This window comes from Phyllostomus discolor, chromosome 2 (genome assembly GCF_004126475.2).
Source record: "Phyllostomus discolor isolate MPI-MPIP mPhyDis1 chromosome 2, mPhyDis1.pri.v3, whole genome shotgun sequence".
NCBI lineage: Eukaryota > Metazoa > Chordata > Mammalia > Chiroptera > Phyllostomidae > Phyllostomus > Phyllostomus discolor.
The window spans coordinates 153,155,231-153,173,530 of NC_040904.2; the positions used below are offsets into that span (position 1 = coordinate 153,155,231).

At 40.2% G+C, this 18,300-nt stretch overlaps 1 protein-coding gene across 9 annotated transcripts in view; it reads left to right on the plus strand.

Annotated features, from left to right (window-relative positions):
• Positions 1-18,300, plus strand: part of GRIP1 (glutamate receptor interacting protein 1) — a 664,666-nt gene that overhangs the window by 564,400 nt on the left and 81,966 nt on the right. For 4 of the 9 annotated variants that reach the window (XM_036018708.1, XM_028532026.2, XM_036018707.1 and 1 more), the window contains exons 8-11: positions 2,663-2,810; positions 4,701-4,870; positions 11,665-11,820; positions 12,550-12,705. In XM_036018708.1, coding sequence (XP_035874601.1) covers positions 2,663-2,810; positions 4,701-4,870; positions 11,665-11,820; positions 12,550-12,705 — 630 coding nt within the window. The remainder of the gene's footprint in view (positions 1-2,662; positions 2,811-4,700; positions 4,871-11,664; positions 11,821-12,549; positions 12,706-18,300) is intronic. The other 5 variants (XM_028532028.2, XM_036018711.1, XM_028532027.2 and 2 more) reach the window with 3 other exon arrangements.

Genomic DNA, 18,300 nt, shown 5'->3' on the forward strand with positions numbered 1-18,300 from the left:
TGTCTCCATGCCCTTGTCTGCATGGCTGAAGATGGCCCACAGTTCTGGGCACACATTGTAACAGCAAGGAGAGGGAAATAAGGCAGAGGAGGGCACAGCCATTTTTTAAGTGTACATCCAGAATGGTTCACATCTCACTTCCATTCTCTTCCCATTGGCTGGAATTTAATCACATGGCTGCACCTCAGTACGAAGGAGTCTGGGAAATGTTGTTCTTAGCTGGGCAACCGTTTGTTAGCTAAAACTTAGGAACCTTATTACTGATGAAAGAAGGGAAGATAGGATACCAGGGAACAACTATCAGTTTCTGTCATTTGTATGAGATTAAGTTAACAAATAACAGAAATTTTATTACTTTCATCTGTTTACATAAGTTTATCTTTAGACATGAAAAAACCAGGTGAAAGAATATGTGTGATTGTCACCTCACAAACCTATCTATTAAAATTCAATAGGTCCATGAGAAGTCATTTGGGAAATTAGTCTTTCTAAAGCTCTAAGAAGATAATGTAGAAAACACCCTGATAGGCCAGAGCTCCTGTGAGGTTCGAGTTGAGCAGGAAGAGAAGGCCAGCAAGCCTCTGGGGTGGAACTAGAGACATCAGGTCATGTGCATTGGGTTAGCCGCAGAACTTTGACTATTAGAGTTGAGAGGCAGGCAGAATCGACTACCCATTTGCATGATGGAAGGATAACCAAAACAGATGCTAAAGAGATTGACCAGAATTCTTTCCAGTGAGTGCCAACTCAGGCAGACGAGGAGCAAACCACTGTTGCATATACCCACAGAAACCACTTGGCATAAACTCCTAGGTGAGGAAAATTAACACAGCAGGGTGAGCAAGACCAGAGAGTAGAAGCCACTGTGGAGTTAGTTTGAGAACAAACTCTGGGAGCTAGTAATGATATAATGGGAAAATTATAGCCGTGAAACTGCAGAATCAAAAAGTCCTCCTAGTAGACCGAGACCTTTGGTTTCTCCCAGCCATTAGTAGTGAGACTGCCCTAGTTTGACAGAAAAAGACAGAGGCCTTGATGTAATGTCTCTCAACCATTTTTAGGGCTAAATTATTTTTTAGGACTAAATTATTTCAATATTAGCAATCATTTAAGAAACATAGCACATACAAGAATCCTTAGCACTGAATATGAGTGTTGCCAGCATGAATATGCTGTCTTTACCTCATTTAAGAAATGCTTTTTCATCTCAAACTGAAAATGGCTCTCCGCGTGGAGCTGGCAGCTTCACGAGTCAGTGCGTACTGCCTAGGCTTCGGCAACTGGAGTGCAGGTTCCCTAGCTCGCTGGATCTGAGCAGCGCACTGGTGATAAAGATGTGCTTGCAGAAAAAACAAAGTTCTGTAAATGAAGCCTCAAATGCCAGAGCAGTAAAAAATCAGAAAAATATTGCAGAGTAATATACAATCTTAAAAAATGAGATGACTCAAGGCTTGAGATCCTCATATATCAGTAATAATAATATTCTATATAGCACTTTGCAAATTATAAAATGTTTAACTACACTTTGATTTCATTGTCATAAACACTGAGGAACCGATATCATTTTATAGGTAAGTGAGTGGACTTAGAAGTCTTTGGTAACTTGTCTAAAGTATCATGACCAAAATATTTTGAAAAGAATTAAATGCAGATGTTTTAACTCTGTGTCTGAGGCTCTTTCCTATAGAACCCCTGCTTCTTCTGAGCTTTAAACAATTTCATGAGTTTTCTCATTTGTTCATACATTCATTCAACAACTATTTATGACACGCCTCCTGTGTACCCATCATTATCCCAGGAACTGAGGATGCTGTGATTGACAAGACGTAGTCTCTGCCTTTACAGCAACCCTACAGTCTGCTGAAGGACAGAGGCATGTAATCCACACTGGCTAGTATGGGGCAGTGAGGTGTGTGCTACAACAGCAGGAGTATGGCAGGCTGTAGGTGCACAAAAGAAGGGCGTCTCCCGAAACCATGGATCAGGAGAGGCTTCCCAGAGGAGTTGATGTTTACACTGAGTCCCCAAGAGTGAGTAGGAACTAAAGGAATGAAGAGTGTTCCAAAAAGCAAAAATAAATCATGTGGAAAGTGACTTTATATCAGGTCTAGCATAAGGAAAGACCCAATGGATGTACAAAGTCAGTTTAGTGTATGCATTCCTACAAAGTGGCTAATTCGAGACATCATCCATTTATCCACCCATCCTTCCATCCATTCCACCCATTCCACCTCCCTCTTTCTCTCTTTCCCTTCCTACCTTCCTTCCTTTCTTTCAACCATCCATCCATTTATAGTACATGCTAAGATGTTTATTGAATTAATTTACTGAAAAATATTTACTGAGTGACATAGTATATACTAGGCACTGTATGTACCAAATGAAACAGAGAGCATAAAGATACACAGACCTTATCCCAAATGATGACGTGAAGCTTAAAATTTAATTGAAGAGATAAACTTGTGTAAATATTACTGAATACAAGCTGGATAGAACAAGTATCCTAAGAGATGCCCTAAGAAGTTACCACTGGCTGTGGGGGTGTTATTTGGAGGCAAATGTAAGTTTCAGACCAGTATCAGACTGAACATTCTCCATTTTTTGGTGTGTGTCTGTTTGCTTATTTGTTCTATTTTGTTTTCTGAAATTTGTTCTTTCATAGATTCTGTGGCAACAGCATCCGGGCCATTACTAGTTGAAGTTGCCAAAACACCTGGTGCCAGCCTTGGGGTTGCCCTTACTACCTCGATGTGCTGTAACAAACAGGTCATTGTCATAGACAAAATTAAATCTGCAAGCATTGCAGACAGGTGAGTGTGGCAGCAGGTGCCAACTTTTCAAAACTGCATGTGGGTTAAAACACATACACATAAACAGAGGTGGGCAAAGAGGTTTACAGTTGACAATGGTAAACCTTTTGCATATATAGGTTTACATATACACACATGTAATACATATACATACACATACATACACACAGGTACACACACATACACATCAGTAAAATACAGCTCTCCTGCCAACTTACACAAGTTTCAACTAAAATACAAGTTACTGTTCTAGGGCTTAAAAATTTGCCTACCTTATCGGCCACCCTATGATGTAATGTTGCCTCATCCAAATATTTGGTATGGCCTTTAAAAATGGAAAAGAAAAAAGGCAAGCAACTGAGCAAATTTTCCTACTGTGTCCTAGAGGGGAGCTAAGCAGAACTTAATTATGCTCTGCACAGAAAAGCCACGGCTTGTCCTGAATTGTTATCAGTTAGATCCTGCCACCATAAAATCTTATTCCTTTTTTCTTAAATACATGAAATGATTTTTTTAATTATACAATCTTTAAAGAAAGGACCAACTGGTACAGTATGTCAATCTTAAGGTTTCACAATCTTCAAGGGTCCCTGAGAACATCATTCATTCCTGTGATGGTAAAAATAGGAAGTTCTTTTTCCTGAATTGATTTTCCTAATTAATATTTTAGACTTACATGTTAGAAGAGGGATAAAAAGGATGACTTTATACCACCTAATAAATTATTTCATAGCTCCTGGTAAGAAAAAGTGCACCTCCCACAGCTGAAGCACTCCAGGTACATCCAGGTGGAATTCTACTTTTAGATGGAAGGGGTGACTTGAATTTTGTCTTCAGCAGTAGACTATTCTCACTGCGGCGATGTTTAGATATCCTCAGATGCCCAGTCTACCCTGCGTGTCTTCAGCCCCCTTCTCCATATGCCCCAGGCATGCCTGGTGGAGCTCTGACAGCGAAGCGATGACCTGCAGCAGCCCCTGTGGTGGTCAGTCTGCAGCGTCACAGAGGTCTTACCCGACATTCCTGACAGTCCTTTAACCCTGACAGCCATGGACCCAGGGGTGACCTTCAGTGGTGCAGGGTGCTTTAATTTTCTCCCTCTGTTTTCTCCCACTCCACAGTGGTAACCACTACAAGGAACTGTTAACTTGACTGGCACGTCGGGATGTTGACTGCTGTGTTTGCTTTTCTCGACTCATCCAGTAGCCAGTCTCTTGAGTTCAGCAAGATGTAACGGCAGCCAGGCCCTCCCCACCCCCAGCTTTCCCCTTCTCTCACCACACAGGCTTGTTTTTACTGCTTCCTGCATTAATTTCCATCGTCTTCGAGAACCTAGGTACTGATAAGAGTGTAACTCTAGAATAACAAAATAAAACAACAATAAAGACCTGGTCCTCTGGCAGCTGTATGAAAGGATTCTAAGAAAACCTTAGCTGAAGTCCCTCCAGATTATTTCCCCTTCAGACATAATATAGTTTGTAAACAACCCTATTCCAACTCTGCAAGTCACATCTTGACATTCTGAATATTTACTAACTCCTATTTATAAATGGAAAAACCTAGGAAGAAAAAAATCACAGAAAAAGTTAAGGGAAACATTTTTTCTATCCTTCCTTCTCTTCTTGCTCACTCCCCCTCAACTTTTGGCACCATTACCCCAAAATAATTGTTTTCGAAGGACAACAGAAAAACATTGCCTTGAGTTTTTCTGTATTTTCTACAGGGTTTTACATTCCCATTCACAGGTACTTAATAGCTCACAGGTAGTGTCTCCTGTAACACTCCAACTTTCCTTTCTCTGAGTAAAGGGACACTGTGAAGATTTAACTACAAAGGACATGAAAGTCATACTACAAGAGGAAGAGCACTGAGCATGTCTCCCTTCCTTAGATGCGGCGCACTGCACGTGGGGGACCACATCCTGTCCATCGATGGAACCAGCATGGAGTACTGCACGCTGGCGGAAGCCACCCAGTTCCTGGCCAACACCACCGACCAGGTCAAGCTGGAGATCCTTCCCCATCATCAGACCCGCCTGGCTCTGAAGGGACCTGACCACGGTGAGAGGATCTGTCTGGGTTAACCTCTTTATCTTCTCGGTGTGATTATTGCTTGCTTCCTCCAGCAGAGTTAGAAAGATACTGAGTCTCTCATTTCTTTTCAAAACAATAGATTATCTTTGTTTACTGGTCTTTCTCCTCCAAATCTTTTTTGCCACGCTGCATGGCATTTACTCAAAAACCCCAAATTGAGGAAAGAAACATTGTTTGAGAATGTTTTGAAGAATTTTCAAGCTAGTAATATTTGCTATTTTTAAAAAAGCCTTTGGTGCAAATTGAGTGTGGAGAGAAGGGAAGTAATTTGGCATCCTGTTATATTGAATTTCCACTCTGTTTGAAGGATAATGAAGGCAAACAGTAAAACTCTCATTTTCAAAATAGTTATAGAGTGGGTATTAATAGCAGACTCTTCAGATATTTGGGGGGGGGAATAGTTATATGAATAGTTGACTTTTTGTATATTTTGTCTGTTTGCCAGAGTAGTGTATTTCTTAGAATGGAGAACAACCTTTCTGACCAAATATCTTTCCTGAGAGGATCATAGTGGGCTTTTTTTTAATATATATTTTAGGTTCTGAGGGTTTTTTCTCTCTCTTTTTTTTTGTTGTTCAAGTACAGTTGTCTCCATTTTCCCCCTACGACTCACCCCTACCCCAGCCATCCCTACCTCCCACCCTCAATCCTCCCCCACTTTGGCTTTGTCCATGTGTCCTTTATACATGTATTTTAGGGTTTTTAAAAGGATTTTATTTGTTTATTTTTAGACAGAGGGGAAGGGAGGGAAAAAGAGAGGGAGAAAAACATCAATGTGTGATTGCTTCTTGTGTGCCCCTTGCTAGGGACCTGGCCCACAACTCAAGGATGTGCTCTGACTGGGAATCTAACTGGAGACCCTTTGGTTCACAGGCCAGTGCTCGGTCAACTGAACCACACTAGCCAGGGCAGAATCATAATATTTGACTACATTTATTCAATAGCAAGTGTTAGCTGAGGGAATCTACATTGTTACCATCCTGAAGATTACAGATATATTTGATGAGTATTTACAGGGTGGAGCAAAAGTAGGTTTACAGTTGTTCTTATGAAAAATAATAATAATTAAATAATAATATAAAAATAAACTCTGTGTTTCATATACTCACAATTATAAACCCACCTTTGCCCCACTCCAGCTAGGTGTCTTTTAACAAAACCTGGTGTGAGAAAAAGTACTTTGAACCCAAAATCAAATGAAGAAAGACTAGCAAGTGGGGTCTTTGTTCCAACTCCTCCACCATCCTTTTCCTTAAGCCAAGTACCCTCCTTTTTAGTCTTTGAAATCAATTCCTTGAAGACTCACTAGTGTCTTCAAGGTGCCCTAGAGGTGAAGAACTCATTTCTGTATGTTTAGAGAAAGAGAACAATTTTCTCTGGAACTGAATTTTGCCTATGAGGTCATTTGTATTACCTGTCTCCCACCTTCTAGAACACACTGCACTTTCCACAGTTTGAAAAAAAAAAAAGGAGGGACCAGATAATTTTCATACTGAATGAGTCAGCTGGATGCAACGGTTTTTAATTAAATGGAGCTTAGATGGCCCTGGAGCTAATGAAAATCTCTAGTACAGCATTACCTTTATCAGATTTTAATTTTACACATTGGAGTAGAGAAATGATGCAGCATAGGCAGGTTATGAAAAGAAATTCTGCCTCATCTGAATAGCAATTGTAAGGCACTCCGGGGGGTGCAGTCCAGGGAATGCTGGGCAGTCCTGTCAGGAGGCCCCATGGGCCTTTCTGGCCTGCACACTGGCTGAGAGATCTCTAGAACTGTAAGTTTCTTCTACATTAATCTGCAGTCGTCATTGGATCTGAAGCACAGTAGGTGGAAGAGTGCACAGTATGTAGTGTTTTCTTGGCATAAGATTTTGCTTGGTAGATTCAGGCGTCAGTGAATCAGAAATGTTTAACAGGCTCTTTTAAAAAATCTCATTGTCCTTAGCAATTACCTGATTTTTCCCCTTTTTGTTTGTCCTGTGTGCAAATCATAAATAATTCAAATAGTTTCCAATTTGTGAAGTAGTAAATATTTTTACCTGCCAAGACAATTTTATAAAACAAATTTATACAGTCAAATGTATACAGACAAAGAACAATTTTTTTTTCTTCACTGTGAAAAACGTGATATCATTTACAATTACTCAGGAAACTGGTAATTTAAGTAATTCTAATTTCTGACTGCATCATGCGCTTCTGCTGAAAATTGTTCACCATCTTCCTTATCTAGCATATAAGCAGCTCTCTGCATTTTACATTAAAATCAGACTTGCACTTCCTAAAGGAAATAAATATTGTCTCTTAAACATAATTAAATCACAGTTGTGAAGAGAAAAAAAAATACAAAAAAATATGGCACTTATAATTTTCAAACTTCTGTTTTCATATGTAGTGGACTTTTTCCACAAGAAATCTCTAGTTACTTTTTCAAGACCTCTGATGCCTGGATCGCATGTCTCTCATCCCATAGACGGATGGGGACACCACATGTTCCAGATTTTGCTTAGCAACAAAGCGTTCCCCACAGTGTTCTCATGAAGTTTAGAAACAGGACACATCAAGTAAGAATCAGAGATTAACTGTGCCTTTTGCTGGCAGTGAGGTTAGAAATTGTTCCCAGTGATGGTCTTTGGGAGACGTAATCATAATTGAAGGAAGTGAGACTTTGGGGGGAAAACCGTGAGCAGAGAGAGTCACAATCTTCAACACATTCCGTACCAAGGGAATGTCCGTCTGGGAGTGCCAGGGGCCATGCCTGCACCCTCAGACGTCCCAGCGGGGCAAGATGGCACCGTTAGAGGGGCAAATAAATAACTTCATGCCAGATACCTCTTAAGACTTCAGTAATGATGTCAACATAGAATGATGGGAAGAGCATTGTATTTTAACTCTTTATGAATCAGTAACAAAAGACTGAGGAACACCCATAGGAGGAAGAAGTGCAATGTGGTGCCTGGGGGAAGGGACTGTGCAGTCAGACTTCCAAAGGTTTAATTATGGCCCCACCATTTGGGACCTAAAGCTAGTTTTCCAACCTTTCTATGCCTCAGTTTCTTCTTTGTGAAACGGGTGTTATAATAATGCCTACCTCGTAGTTACATTGAGAACACTATGAGATAATCTGTGAGAAAGCACTTAGCCCAGTATCTGGTATACCAGGAGGGGCCCAAAACACCCTGAGTTTATTCTTGCGTGTTTAAACTTCAGGCACCTTCAAAGTACTTGCCATTTGATACAATATATTTATCAAGATTTTTTTTTTCTACTACTCAAAACAGTTTTTGAACTTGTGGTTTTCGGTGCCTTTTAGTGCTGCTGCTGTTTTTTGTTTCACCTCTTCCATATTGGCAAACTATTTCCCTTTGAGGACTTTTTACATCAGGAGAAACAAACAAAAAAAAACTCACTCCAGGCAAAATCCGGTGAATATGGAGGAGGGTGGGGTATGGGGTAGGGGGAGGCGGGTTATGTCATTTTTGGTCAAAAACTGCCAAATACTCAGTGCATTGTGGGCAGGTGTTCTTGTAAATGACCCACCATGAAATGGGCAAACGTCTTGAGTCTTCAAAAACACTTGCTGAAGCCAAAAGCAGCGTCTCACAACACCAACTGGTACACTGACACAGCTGAGTTCCTAGAATACTCACCTAGTGGGGGAAGCATGTACTACAAGGGGCCCACCCTCCAGAAGATAATTCTGGGAGTTTTGGGGGGGGGTCCCTCATTGGATAGAAAGTACTCAGTAAAGTTTTCTGTTATTATTGGGATCATTAAATGAGAGAATGCTTGTTTGCAAAATGAAATAGTATGCCAAAAATGTAGGATTTTATTTTTAAACCCCTGAAATAGTTGCCTAATATATGACTATCAAGTACACATCATAAAACAAAATAAATTTTCTGTGAACATTCAAAACAGGCAGTAGCTGTCTTCTTCGGCCTGCATTATTGGTTGAGTACTTTTTGTATTCATTATATGTGGCATGCAATTTGTACATTATTTTATATCATTTCTGCCTCAGTTATTTCATATGCATGAAGCATTAGTCCCCAGTGATATTTCAAAGTGAAGGTAAAGAGCATGGCCTGCATTTAACCTGCCTGCAGTAACTAGCACAGAGCTTGGCACACCTTAGGTGGTCAATATGACCTTCCTTATCGATTTATTAATGGGGCCTGACCATACCCCAAAATGCCCAGTTATTTTCAAAGCTCTCCATGAAGGACTGGATCAAAAATTAAGTTTAGAATTCTGAAGTCCACTCACTGTGCTTCACTTGAAAAGCAGACAGTAGTCCGTAAAGAGAAAACAGAGTGGCTGTGGGTGTTGATCAGCCCCACCCAGCGGTGACTGCACGTTGCTATGCAAACTCTTGGTGTACACCACAGAGTAGAGCATGAAGGGGGAAAGAGTCCCTTAGAGCCTTCCCTTGCAACACTTTTTATCACAAGGAAGGTATTGCTGCAGTGTAGACGTGGACGCTCTTGCTGATATTCCTATTCATCATGCATTCAGTTACTCCATTCATTCATCAGTCATTGTGTACTAGGCACCGTTAAAGTTGCTGTGATACATCTAGTGAGTAAGACAGCAAAGTAGATTGTTATTCTCATGGACCTGTAGTTTCAAACACTGAAAATATATTAAATCAATGAAGCTTTTGCTGACAGTAGTAAGTGCTGTGAAGACTATAAAACTGTAACGGAACAGTGTGGGAGAGGGCAGCTGCTTTGGCCGCAGAGGTCAGCCACAGCTTCTCTGAGGGTTGGCACCTGAGCTGAGAACTCAATGATGAGAAGGAGTCAGCCATGCAAACCACTGGGACAAGAATATTAGAGACAGAAAGGACAGCAAATGCCCTGAGGCAGCAAGGAGGCTGGCTTGTGTTAGAAACAAGCATAAGACCTGCATGGCTGAAATAGTCAATGATGGGGGAGTCATAGGGCATGAAGCTGGAGAGATAAGCAGGGGTCACATTTGAATCTCGTGGTGATTGTAACCCAGCAACGTGGATTAAATGGGAGTGACATAATCTAACCGGTGAATGTTGAAAATCATGCTGCGTGGCAGTTACCCAAAGATAGGTATGTAGGAGATGAATCTCGGGGTCAAGTGTGAAAGTGGGGCAGTGGTCTAGGTGAAGCAGATGTTGGCTTGGAATGAGGATAGTGGTGAAGGACATGGACCCTGAACTGGAAAGAACATTGGGGTAGAAGGTGAGGGCCAGAAGGTTTGGAGCTGCAAAATTATGCTTGCTGCACATTTCTGGGGTATTCTCTAAACATAAGTGTGTTCAGTGTGGGAAATTTGTTGAGTGAGAGACACATCTGTTTCCATTAAATGATACTTCATTTTTGGGGAAGTCAATAGAAAGTAGGCAGAATCAATATTATTAACAGCTCAATTGTTTTTGTGTATACCAGCACCATGCTAAGTACCCATATACATAATTTTTCACAGTTGTTCTGTGAGGTAGATGTCTTCAGGATCCTGTTTGACATATGAGGAAACTGAGGCTGAGAGAGGCTGAGTCACTGGCCAAGGTTACAACAGAGGAAAGGCTGGAACCAGAGTGGAGACGCAGGCGGCCTCAGCCCTCAGTGACCGGTCCAGGCTGCAGTGCTTTCGTTCCACAGGCTGTCACTCTACAAGGCCTTCCCAGTGGTGGGGGAGGCTGGTATCTCAGATGGTAAAATGAGCTTTTATCTAAATGACCCTCATTTAAATACTTGCAGAGTATTTGACCTTTCTGCATGATTAACTACTGTTAAATTATTCACACATAAGGCATCTAGCATTAGAATCATGACAGTAGAAGGAGATACAGGTTCATATGTTATTTTTAATTCTTTAAGATTGTTAAATGAAAAATTCATATGAGATGTAGTAACAAACATAATGTTGGTCATACTTTAGAACAATGGATAGAAAATCAAATTTAAGCAATACTGAAATTAGAATGGAAATACAATATACATTTTTTAAAATAAAGAGGATGCCAAAATTTTAAAATAAGCTTTATTAAAATTTTATAGCATCTTCAGGAAATGTAAGAACATGTAAACTATTTTAAGAATTAATTATTGCTTTCAGATGTAGTCATCTTTCAAAAATTAAAAAAGACTAAATAGGTTGAGACTTTTATCTTCTTATTAGGATATAGATGTGATTCTGATATTGATAGATGATTAGAATGGTTTATTGTCTAGAAAAATTAAGTCCAAGTGATGGATCATAGTGAAATTAAAATGTCAGAGCAATAGATTGTGATGTGACCAGTAAACCACATGAATCATGAGTCCATTTGATTTATTGTTTCTTCTTTTTTCTCTCTCAAAACAAGTGCTGCTAACTAGCCAAGATTTGCAAATCTTCAATTACTAATCATATGCCATAAATCATTATGGGCTTGACTTTTAAGTTTAAAAAATGTTTTTAATCTCTGCTGTGAAGCACTGGGGGATATTAGAAATTGATTCAAGAGACATCTTTAAAAGAGGAAAAAGTGGGCTGGGAAAGACATGCATTATTCTTGGGAAGATGAAAGTTTCCACCCTGATGTTAATCATCTGTTTTGCTGACCACGAAGAAAAGGGCTAAGCCAGTAGACAGTAGATACCCATTTTGTTTCATTTTTTTTCTTTAGCAAGAGGCTTTCATTTTTGTTACACTTTTTATTTGTGCAATTCAGTTACTTTTCCTCTTTTTTGGTTCTTTGTTTGTTTTTCTTATTTCCCATCATCACTTCATGTGGGCAGTGAAAATTCAGAGGAGCGACAGGCAACTCACCTGGGATTCCTGGGCCAGCAACCACTGCAGCCTTCACACCTACCATCACCATAACATGCACCACCCCGACCATTGCCGAGTGCCTGCCCTGACACTCCCGAAAGCGCCTCCTCCAAACAGCCCTCGTAATGTTCCAGGCTTTCTCCTCCTGGTCTTGCATTTAAATTATACGAGTATTCTTCTCCCTCCTTGCTCATCTGATTCATATTGTATTTGGCTTCATGGGTGTTGTATGCTTTCCTTTTTTTTTATTATCCTAATAGCAATTTAATCATTTCTGACATCTCCTGAGTCTTTTTCTTTTCTGTCAGAAAGCATCTGTCATTAGGAAAGAATAAAAATGTTCAGAATGCTTTATATGTGGTCAGGAGACAACTCAGAATATGGTATAGCGTACGATGTCTGCAGGTCTCCTTTGTATATGTGGAATTACTTGGAAATTAATGTCAGAAAGCAGCTATGAAACTGAGATTATGTATCTGATGCATTGTGTTGTTTGTGGAGAAACTTGTTTTAATGTTTGGGGTTGTGTGTGTGTGTCTTAATGTTGGTGTGTGTGTGTCTTAATGTTGGGGGAGGATGTGTCTAAAGCAACACTCACAGAGCTCTGTGTCCCACTGTGTTTACAAGGGTCACGCTGCTCCTCAGGTATCTGTGGGCTCTTGTGACTCGGCTTCTGAAGCACTGCCTCTGTGGCTCCTGAGACCTAGTCTCGGTCTGGTTGGGGTACCGGCTTGCCATGGCTGTGCATCACGTGTGTCTTTCTGGATTGTTACTTACTGGTTGGCAAGTGTGGTAGGCTCACCCGCCCCTCACCCAAGAATGCCGTGTGCCAAGTCTTCGCTCTCTTACAGCAGCTTTGGTGTCTTCATCCTTCTCTCCTACCTCCATGAGTGCATACAGCCTGAGCTCCCTGAACATGGGGACTTTACCTCGCAGCCTCTACTCCACTAGTCCACGTGGAACCATGATGCGGAGGAGACTGAAAAAGAAAGACTTCAAAAGCTCACGTAAGTGGAATGGCAGCCGGCGTCGTCTGGCCTGTAGGAAACATGTGGGCAGGTTTGAGGCTTTGATACACAGAAGTCTATGGGAAGAGTGTACAGAGCTTACACCGTCAGGCAGATAGATGCCAAGGAGCCCCGGTTCTGTGCCAAAGACCAGTAAAATGATATGCGTTACCCCCAGGATAATGACTATAGGGAATATAATTTCAGACCGAATTAGTTAGTTCGTGCTACCTTTGCTTCTGACTTTGTATTTGAAACTTTTTCTTGTTCCTTTGATTTAATACAATAACCAAAGGTGTGATTTTTCCTTTAAAACTCCTTCCTTATGTTCTGGGTAGTTTTGGAGATGACCTTTGTTCTTAGTTTCTTATCACTCTAAAGTAATTTTTTTAAAGCTATGTCCCCTTTTTGGTAAATATAATAATCTCATGCATTTTTAATGTTATTATAAGTTTCATATTAAATTATATTTCATGACCCTTCTCCCTCCAACAAGTAATAAGTTGCCTTTTCAAACTACCCCATTGAGAATAACTTCTCTAACATATACATGCATTTCTGTTGTCCACTACAGCCTTAGGAAGATTAGAAGGATGTTTATCTTTACAATGAGCAACTTAAAGTCTAGGAATTTCAAATATAATCCTTGGAAATATGATCCTCTGGGACAGCCAAGCACCATATAGACTAGCAAGACTAGGAAGATGTGGTTGGCTACTTGTTTCGGGGTAGCTGGTTGTACACACAAAGAGAAAAGGGGTACATGAATGCATTTAACAGGGAAGAAATACAAGTCAGTCCTGATTTTTTTTGTTGTTGTGAAGGAAGATCATAATCCCTTCATCATCACATTAAGTTTTAGAGGAAAACACCTATCTTTCCAACCAGTTCTAATCATAGTCTAGAGTGTGTTTTTTGTCCTATTATGTGCCTTCTTGTGGCCATGATTGTGGCTCTGTAAAGGAGCTCAAAGAAGGTGGGCTCTCTTGCTGCGCTTACCTTGAGGAGAAAATGAGGAACATCTTTAAGCTACCGAAATAAAGCCAAACCCAGATACTTCAAAGCTGGTAGTGCAGAGAGAATGTTTTTGTAAGAAGGGTGCTTGAACCTTTGGCCCCTCAGCTTATCTGCCAGGGATTGATTGATCTGGGCAAGCGGGTCTTCTGCCAGTGCCACCAGAGCCACCATCAGTGTACGGGACTAACCACCAACCACCTGGGCAACAGTCTCTTCATGTTACAGAAGTGCAAAGAAAACCATCGCAAAGGATAGGGCCGCCACTGTGGTGCACTCATGATCTGACATGCATGTCCTTTCATACATGAGATTTGTCACCTTTAGTACATGTCCATGACAGTAAATATGAAATCAGGAAAAATAGAAAGGAGACTGAGTTTAGTCAAAATGAGAAGAAAGAGCTTATAGAATCTCATGTTTCTTACCTGACACTTGAGTAAAATATCTACTCTCGGAAGAAACTACGTAGTTGAAAGCAGTATGGGGAAGTGGACACAAGCGTGGGCCGGGGAACCAGGCTGCCTGTGTTCCCGTCCCAGCGTCGTTAGTCTCTAGCCATAGGGCCCTGCGCAAGTTGCTTAAGCTTTCCAAGACTTATTTATCTTAGCCACAAAGTGGGGATAATTATAGGAGTTATTTCATTGGGTAATTGTGAAGATTATGTGAGTATATATATCCTCACCACCAGAAAAGCAAGAAATATATTCTACAGTTGAGATTATGAAATTAGTACTATAATTATGTATATGCTAGAACAACACCTGGTAAATGGTAAGCACTACTTAATTGTTAGCTATTTTTGAATAGTTTAAATGTTAGCCATTATTCTGCCTGAATCTGAGCTGTCATGTGTGAAACTCTATTGACATTCCTCTCAAATGGATGCTGTATAACCATTTTTCAGAATGGTTACACAGCAAAATACATAGGTCTTGAATCTCCCATACAGTGCCTTAGGGTTTGTGGTGAATATTTGTATATGAATATTTTTCCATATAATAGCTTTACATACAGCACTCCTCACTGATAGAAACAGGCTAACAGCCCTCAGCAGGGAAGAGCAACTAAAACAAATTCATTAATGTTTGTACTTCTGCTTCAATGGCTAAACATTTGTGTTAGTTAAGACTTACTGTGTTGACTAAGGACGTGAGAGACTACAAATGAGTGATATGTTTGGCTCTCTCAGGCTGGTATTTACACACCTTGAATTCTGTAGTAGAAAACAAAGCTGAGGCCACACTGTCTCTGGTGTCCATAGCCCACTCATAAATTCTCTCTTGATTCAGCACATTACTCCCCAACAATGTCAATATATAAACACAAAGCTGGTTGAAGAAATTTCTAGCTATTTGTGTTTGCTGTAGACATTAGCCACTACAGCAGCACATATTATACCTACCAGAATGTTTATAAACATGGCTCAGGTGAGCATATGTTTTATATTCTAATCAAATAATAAGGTGCAAAAGCTATGAATTTTTATTCCAACTTTAAAAACACCTAAAAAAAGAAAGAAGATAGTATTCTAAAATCACACACACAAAAGTGAGGATTAAGTTCTATTCTTTTTTTCCCCCTTAAGCTTGGAATGATCACCGCATCAGATGTAAGGGTTTTTCCAAATAACTGATAATAAAAGTATTATTTCCGCTGTCACTGTACCATTGTTTTTTCCACTGTTTTATTTAATCCTTTATTCTGTGCTACCCTTTACCACCCCTTTCTCATTCTTATGTTTCTTTCTATAGCAACCATGCTATTTGTACAGATGGTGAACAATAGCAAAGTCACAAAAAGGATAAAAAGTCCCTTTGCTCTATCAGTGATGAGTTGGGGCCAGAACCTAGAAAACAAAAAGAATTGTCACATATGTCTCTTGGACAAAGGAAGGACATGGCCAGACAATTGTAAAATCTCTAACATAAATATTAAATCTTCTGTACCATTGACCAGAGGAAGAAGTACAGGAAATTTGTGACAACATGTTCCAAGGATTAAAACAGGAAAGTTCTGTGTCCGCCTCATAGGAGCAGTGATGAGTCAGCCCAGCACTAGGCTTTGAGGAGTGTCACAAAGCCTGGGAGGGTTGCAGAGCCGTGTCACAGAGGGTACCCTCTCGTTACCTCTGCTGGAATGGTGCTGACCTTTCCCCTGCAACCTGGGCTGCCCCTTTCTCTACTGTGGAGGCCAAGGCTCTTCCAGAAGCCCCACCACCCCTCTGTGATGGTGGCATGACGGAGAGGCGGCCCTGGCTAGTTCCCTGGCTTTCTACCTCCCGCCCATGCAGAGACTCTGCCTGTTCCTAGTCAGCCTGGGTTACAGCGAAGAGTACAGTTAGAACACAAGCCCACAATGGTCTTTGCCTCTTTTGTCACTGTCACTTACTACTAGGGAGGGCAGCATTGCAAAGAGCTGAAAGGAAGAGAATGAAAAAACCTAACCACTTTTATCCCTTCCACCGATCCTTGAAAAAAAAATGGAAGACAAAGGCAGCTAACGGTAAGCTTTTATAAGTGACCATGTACAGACTGGCAGTTGATAGCCTGAGACCCGCCCCCAATAGCAGCCCCCACACGGTGGAAGAGCTACTGGCCACCCCCACGCTCCTAAACTGGATCATGGGATATGCAATGTGTTGTGTCCACACAGGCCATCCTAAATGTGGAACACCTAGGTGAGCTATCTTAAATAACAGGGTCAGATAATGGCAAACACTGTGTTATTAATCAATCTTTGAGGTCCTTTGCTCTCTGCATGTTTAAAATGCTTTTTATATCTGACAGTAAACCACACAGGTTTCTAAATTGAAGAGACAGTTGGCTAATTTTTAAACTTTAGGAGTTAAAAAGCTGTCTTTGGTTTTTCTCCCTTCCTTACACTAGGAAAGACAAGAATTGACCAAAACACTGGGTCATTTGCCGCAAACCTGAAAGGTTGTGAACAGAACCCTCCAAATGTGAACCGGACAGGACAGGGCAGGACAGGGCAGATGTGAACTCTGGGCATCCCAGTTAGTGGTACTGAGACCCGGTGTGTCAGCAGTGCAGTTATTTCCGTCTTTGCCTGCAAGCAGAAATGGGCAGTCTCAGGCCAGAGCCAGTGCCGTGTAAGAGCGTCTGCTACTGAGGAGAGAATTCATTATACAAACTTTTAAATTATAGCATAATAATTCATAGGTCGCTTTTATTTTCTTCTGCTGGTTGACCACATAAATGAAGCAGCATAATCAAACTCATCTTTTTCTCTTCCAAGTAATATTGGTTGTTTTTCCCTCTGGCTCATCATCTTTAAATCTACAATTTATCTTTTTCATATCTGGTAATAATTTTTAAGACTTTAATGCCTGTGAATAATCAATACACACAATTTCAAATGAAACTTTACTGTTTCAAAGAATGGATTCCAATGCATCAGAGGGCTTTCAGAGTTAATTGTAAATTCCTAGATTTAATATAATCCTATATTTATTAAATAAATTATAACCTCATATGATTATAAAACCAATGTTTAATACATTTTTAATTCTAAATTAAAGTTCCTAATGATTTCTATCACCTCAACTTGCCTCTAGATAGTGCTTATTAATGTAATGATACCCACAGTGAATTAGTACTTATTTCTGTGTTCAAACCTTCTACAGAATGAAATTTTTTATCTCCTCTAACTATTCAAAAAAATATAGCAAGTCTCTCCTTTGAAAAGGTATTCATTACATCTAACCTAATGTCCTTCATTATTATTAAATTGACCATTTCTTTTTTATTCTTTCTTAGTGGAGGTGATAATCAGCTGACTTAAAAGTTCAAAAACAGTTTTTAACTTCAATTAAGTAGTCTAAAAATCTATACCAAATTGAGATCATAAATGGAAAAAAAATTAATGTGAACCTACAGAAAGATTCACCGAAAGTATTTTTGATGAAGCCTAAAAAAAAAAGAAGCTTCACCTAGAAGTGGAAGTAATCTGCCAATTAGATGATGTTCTAATATTACATTCCTGCTTCCTATGAGTACTGACTGGAAAAAATGCAACTTTCCAGATGTTTACTGACAGGAAATGGTATCCTCTATTGATTTTGTGCCACCATTAAAGGAAAAAAAACAACGAGTGATCTGAAGGGAAATCAAAGTATAGTTGATTCAACAAAGGCACCCTAGAAAATGAGATAGTCTAATGAATAAAATACACTGACAAACCAAACAGAAACAGTCTCACAGATACAGAGGAGAGACTGACAGCTATTAGAGGGGAGGGAGGCTGGGGGGCTTAATGAAAAAGGTGAAGGGCTTAAGCAAAAAACCCCATGAAACTCATGGAGACACACAGCAGTGTGGTGATAACCAGGGAGAAAGGGGTGGGAGGAGCTAGAAGAGGATAAAGGGAGGATAAACGATGACTGGAAGGGGACTTGGTGTGGGGTGGTGAGCACACAGTGCAGTATACACACAATGTAGTATAGAATTGTACCCCTGAACCCTACATACTTTTATTAGCCAATGTCACCCCAGTCACCTCAATTAAAATATATGATAGTCCAATGGAAAATGCAGATATCACAAAATGTGATTCATTCCT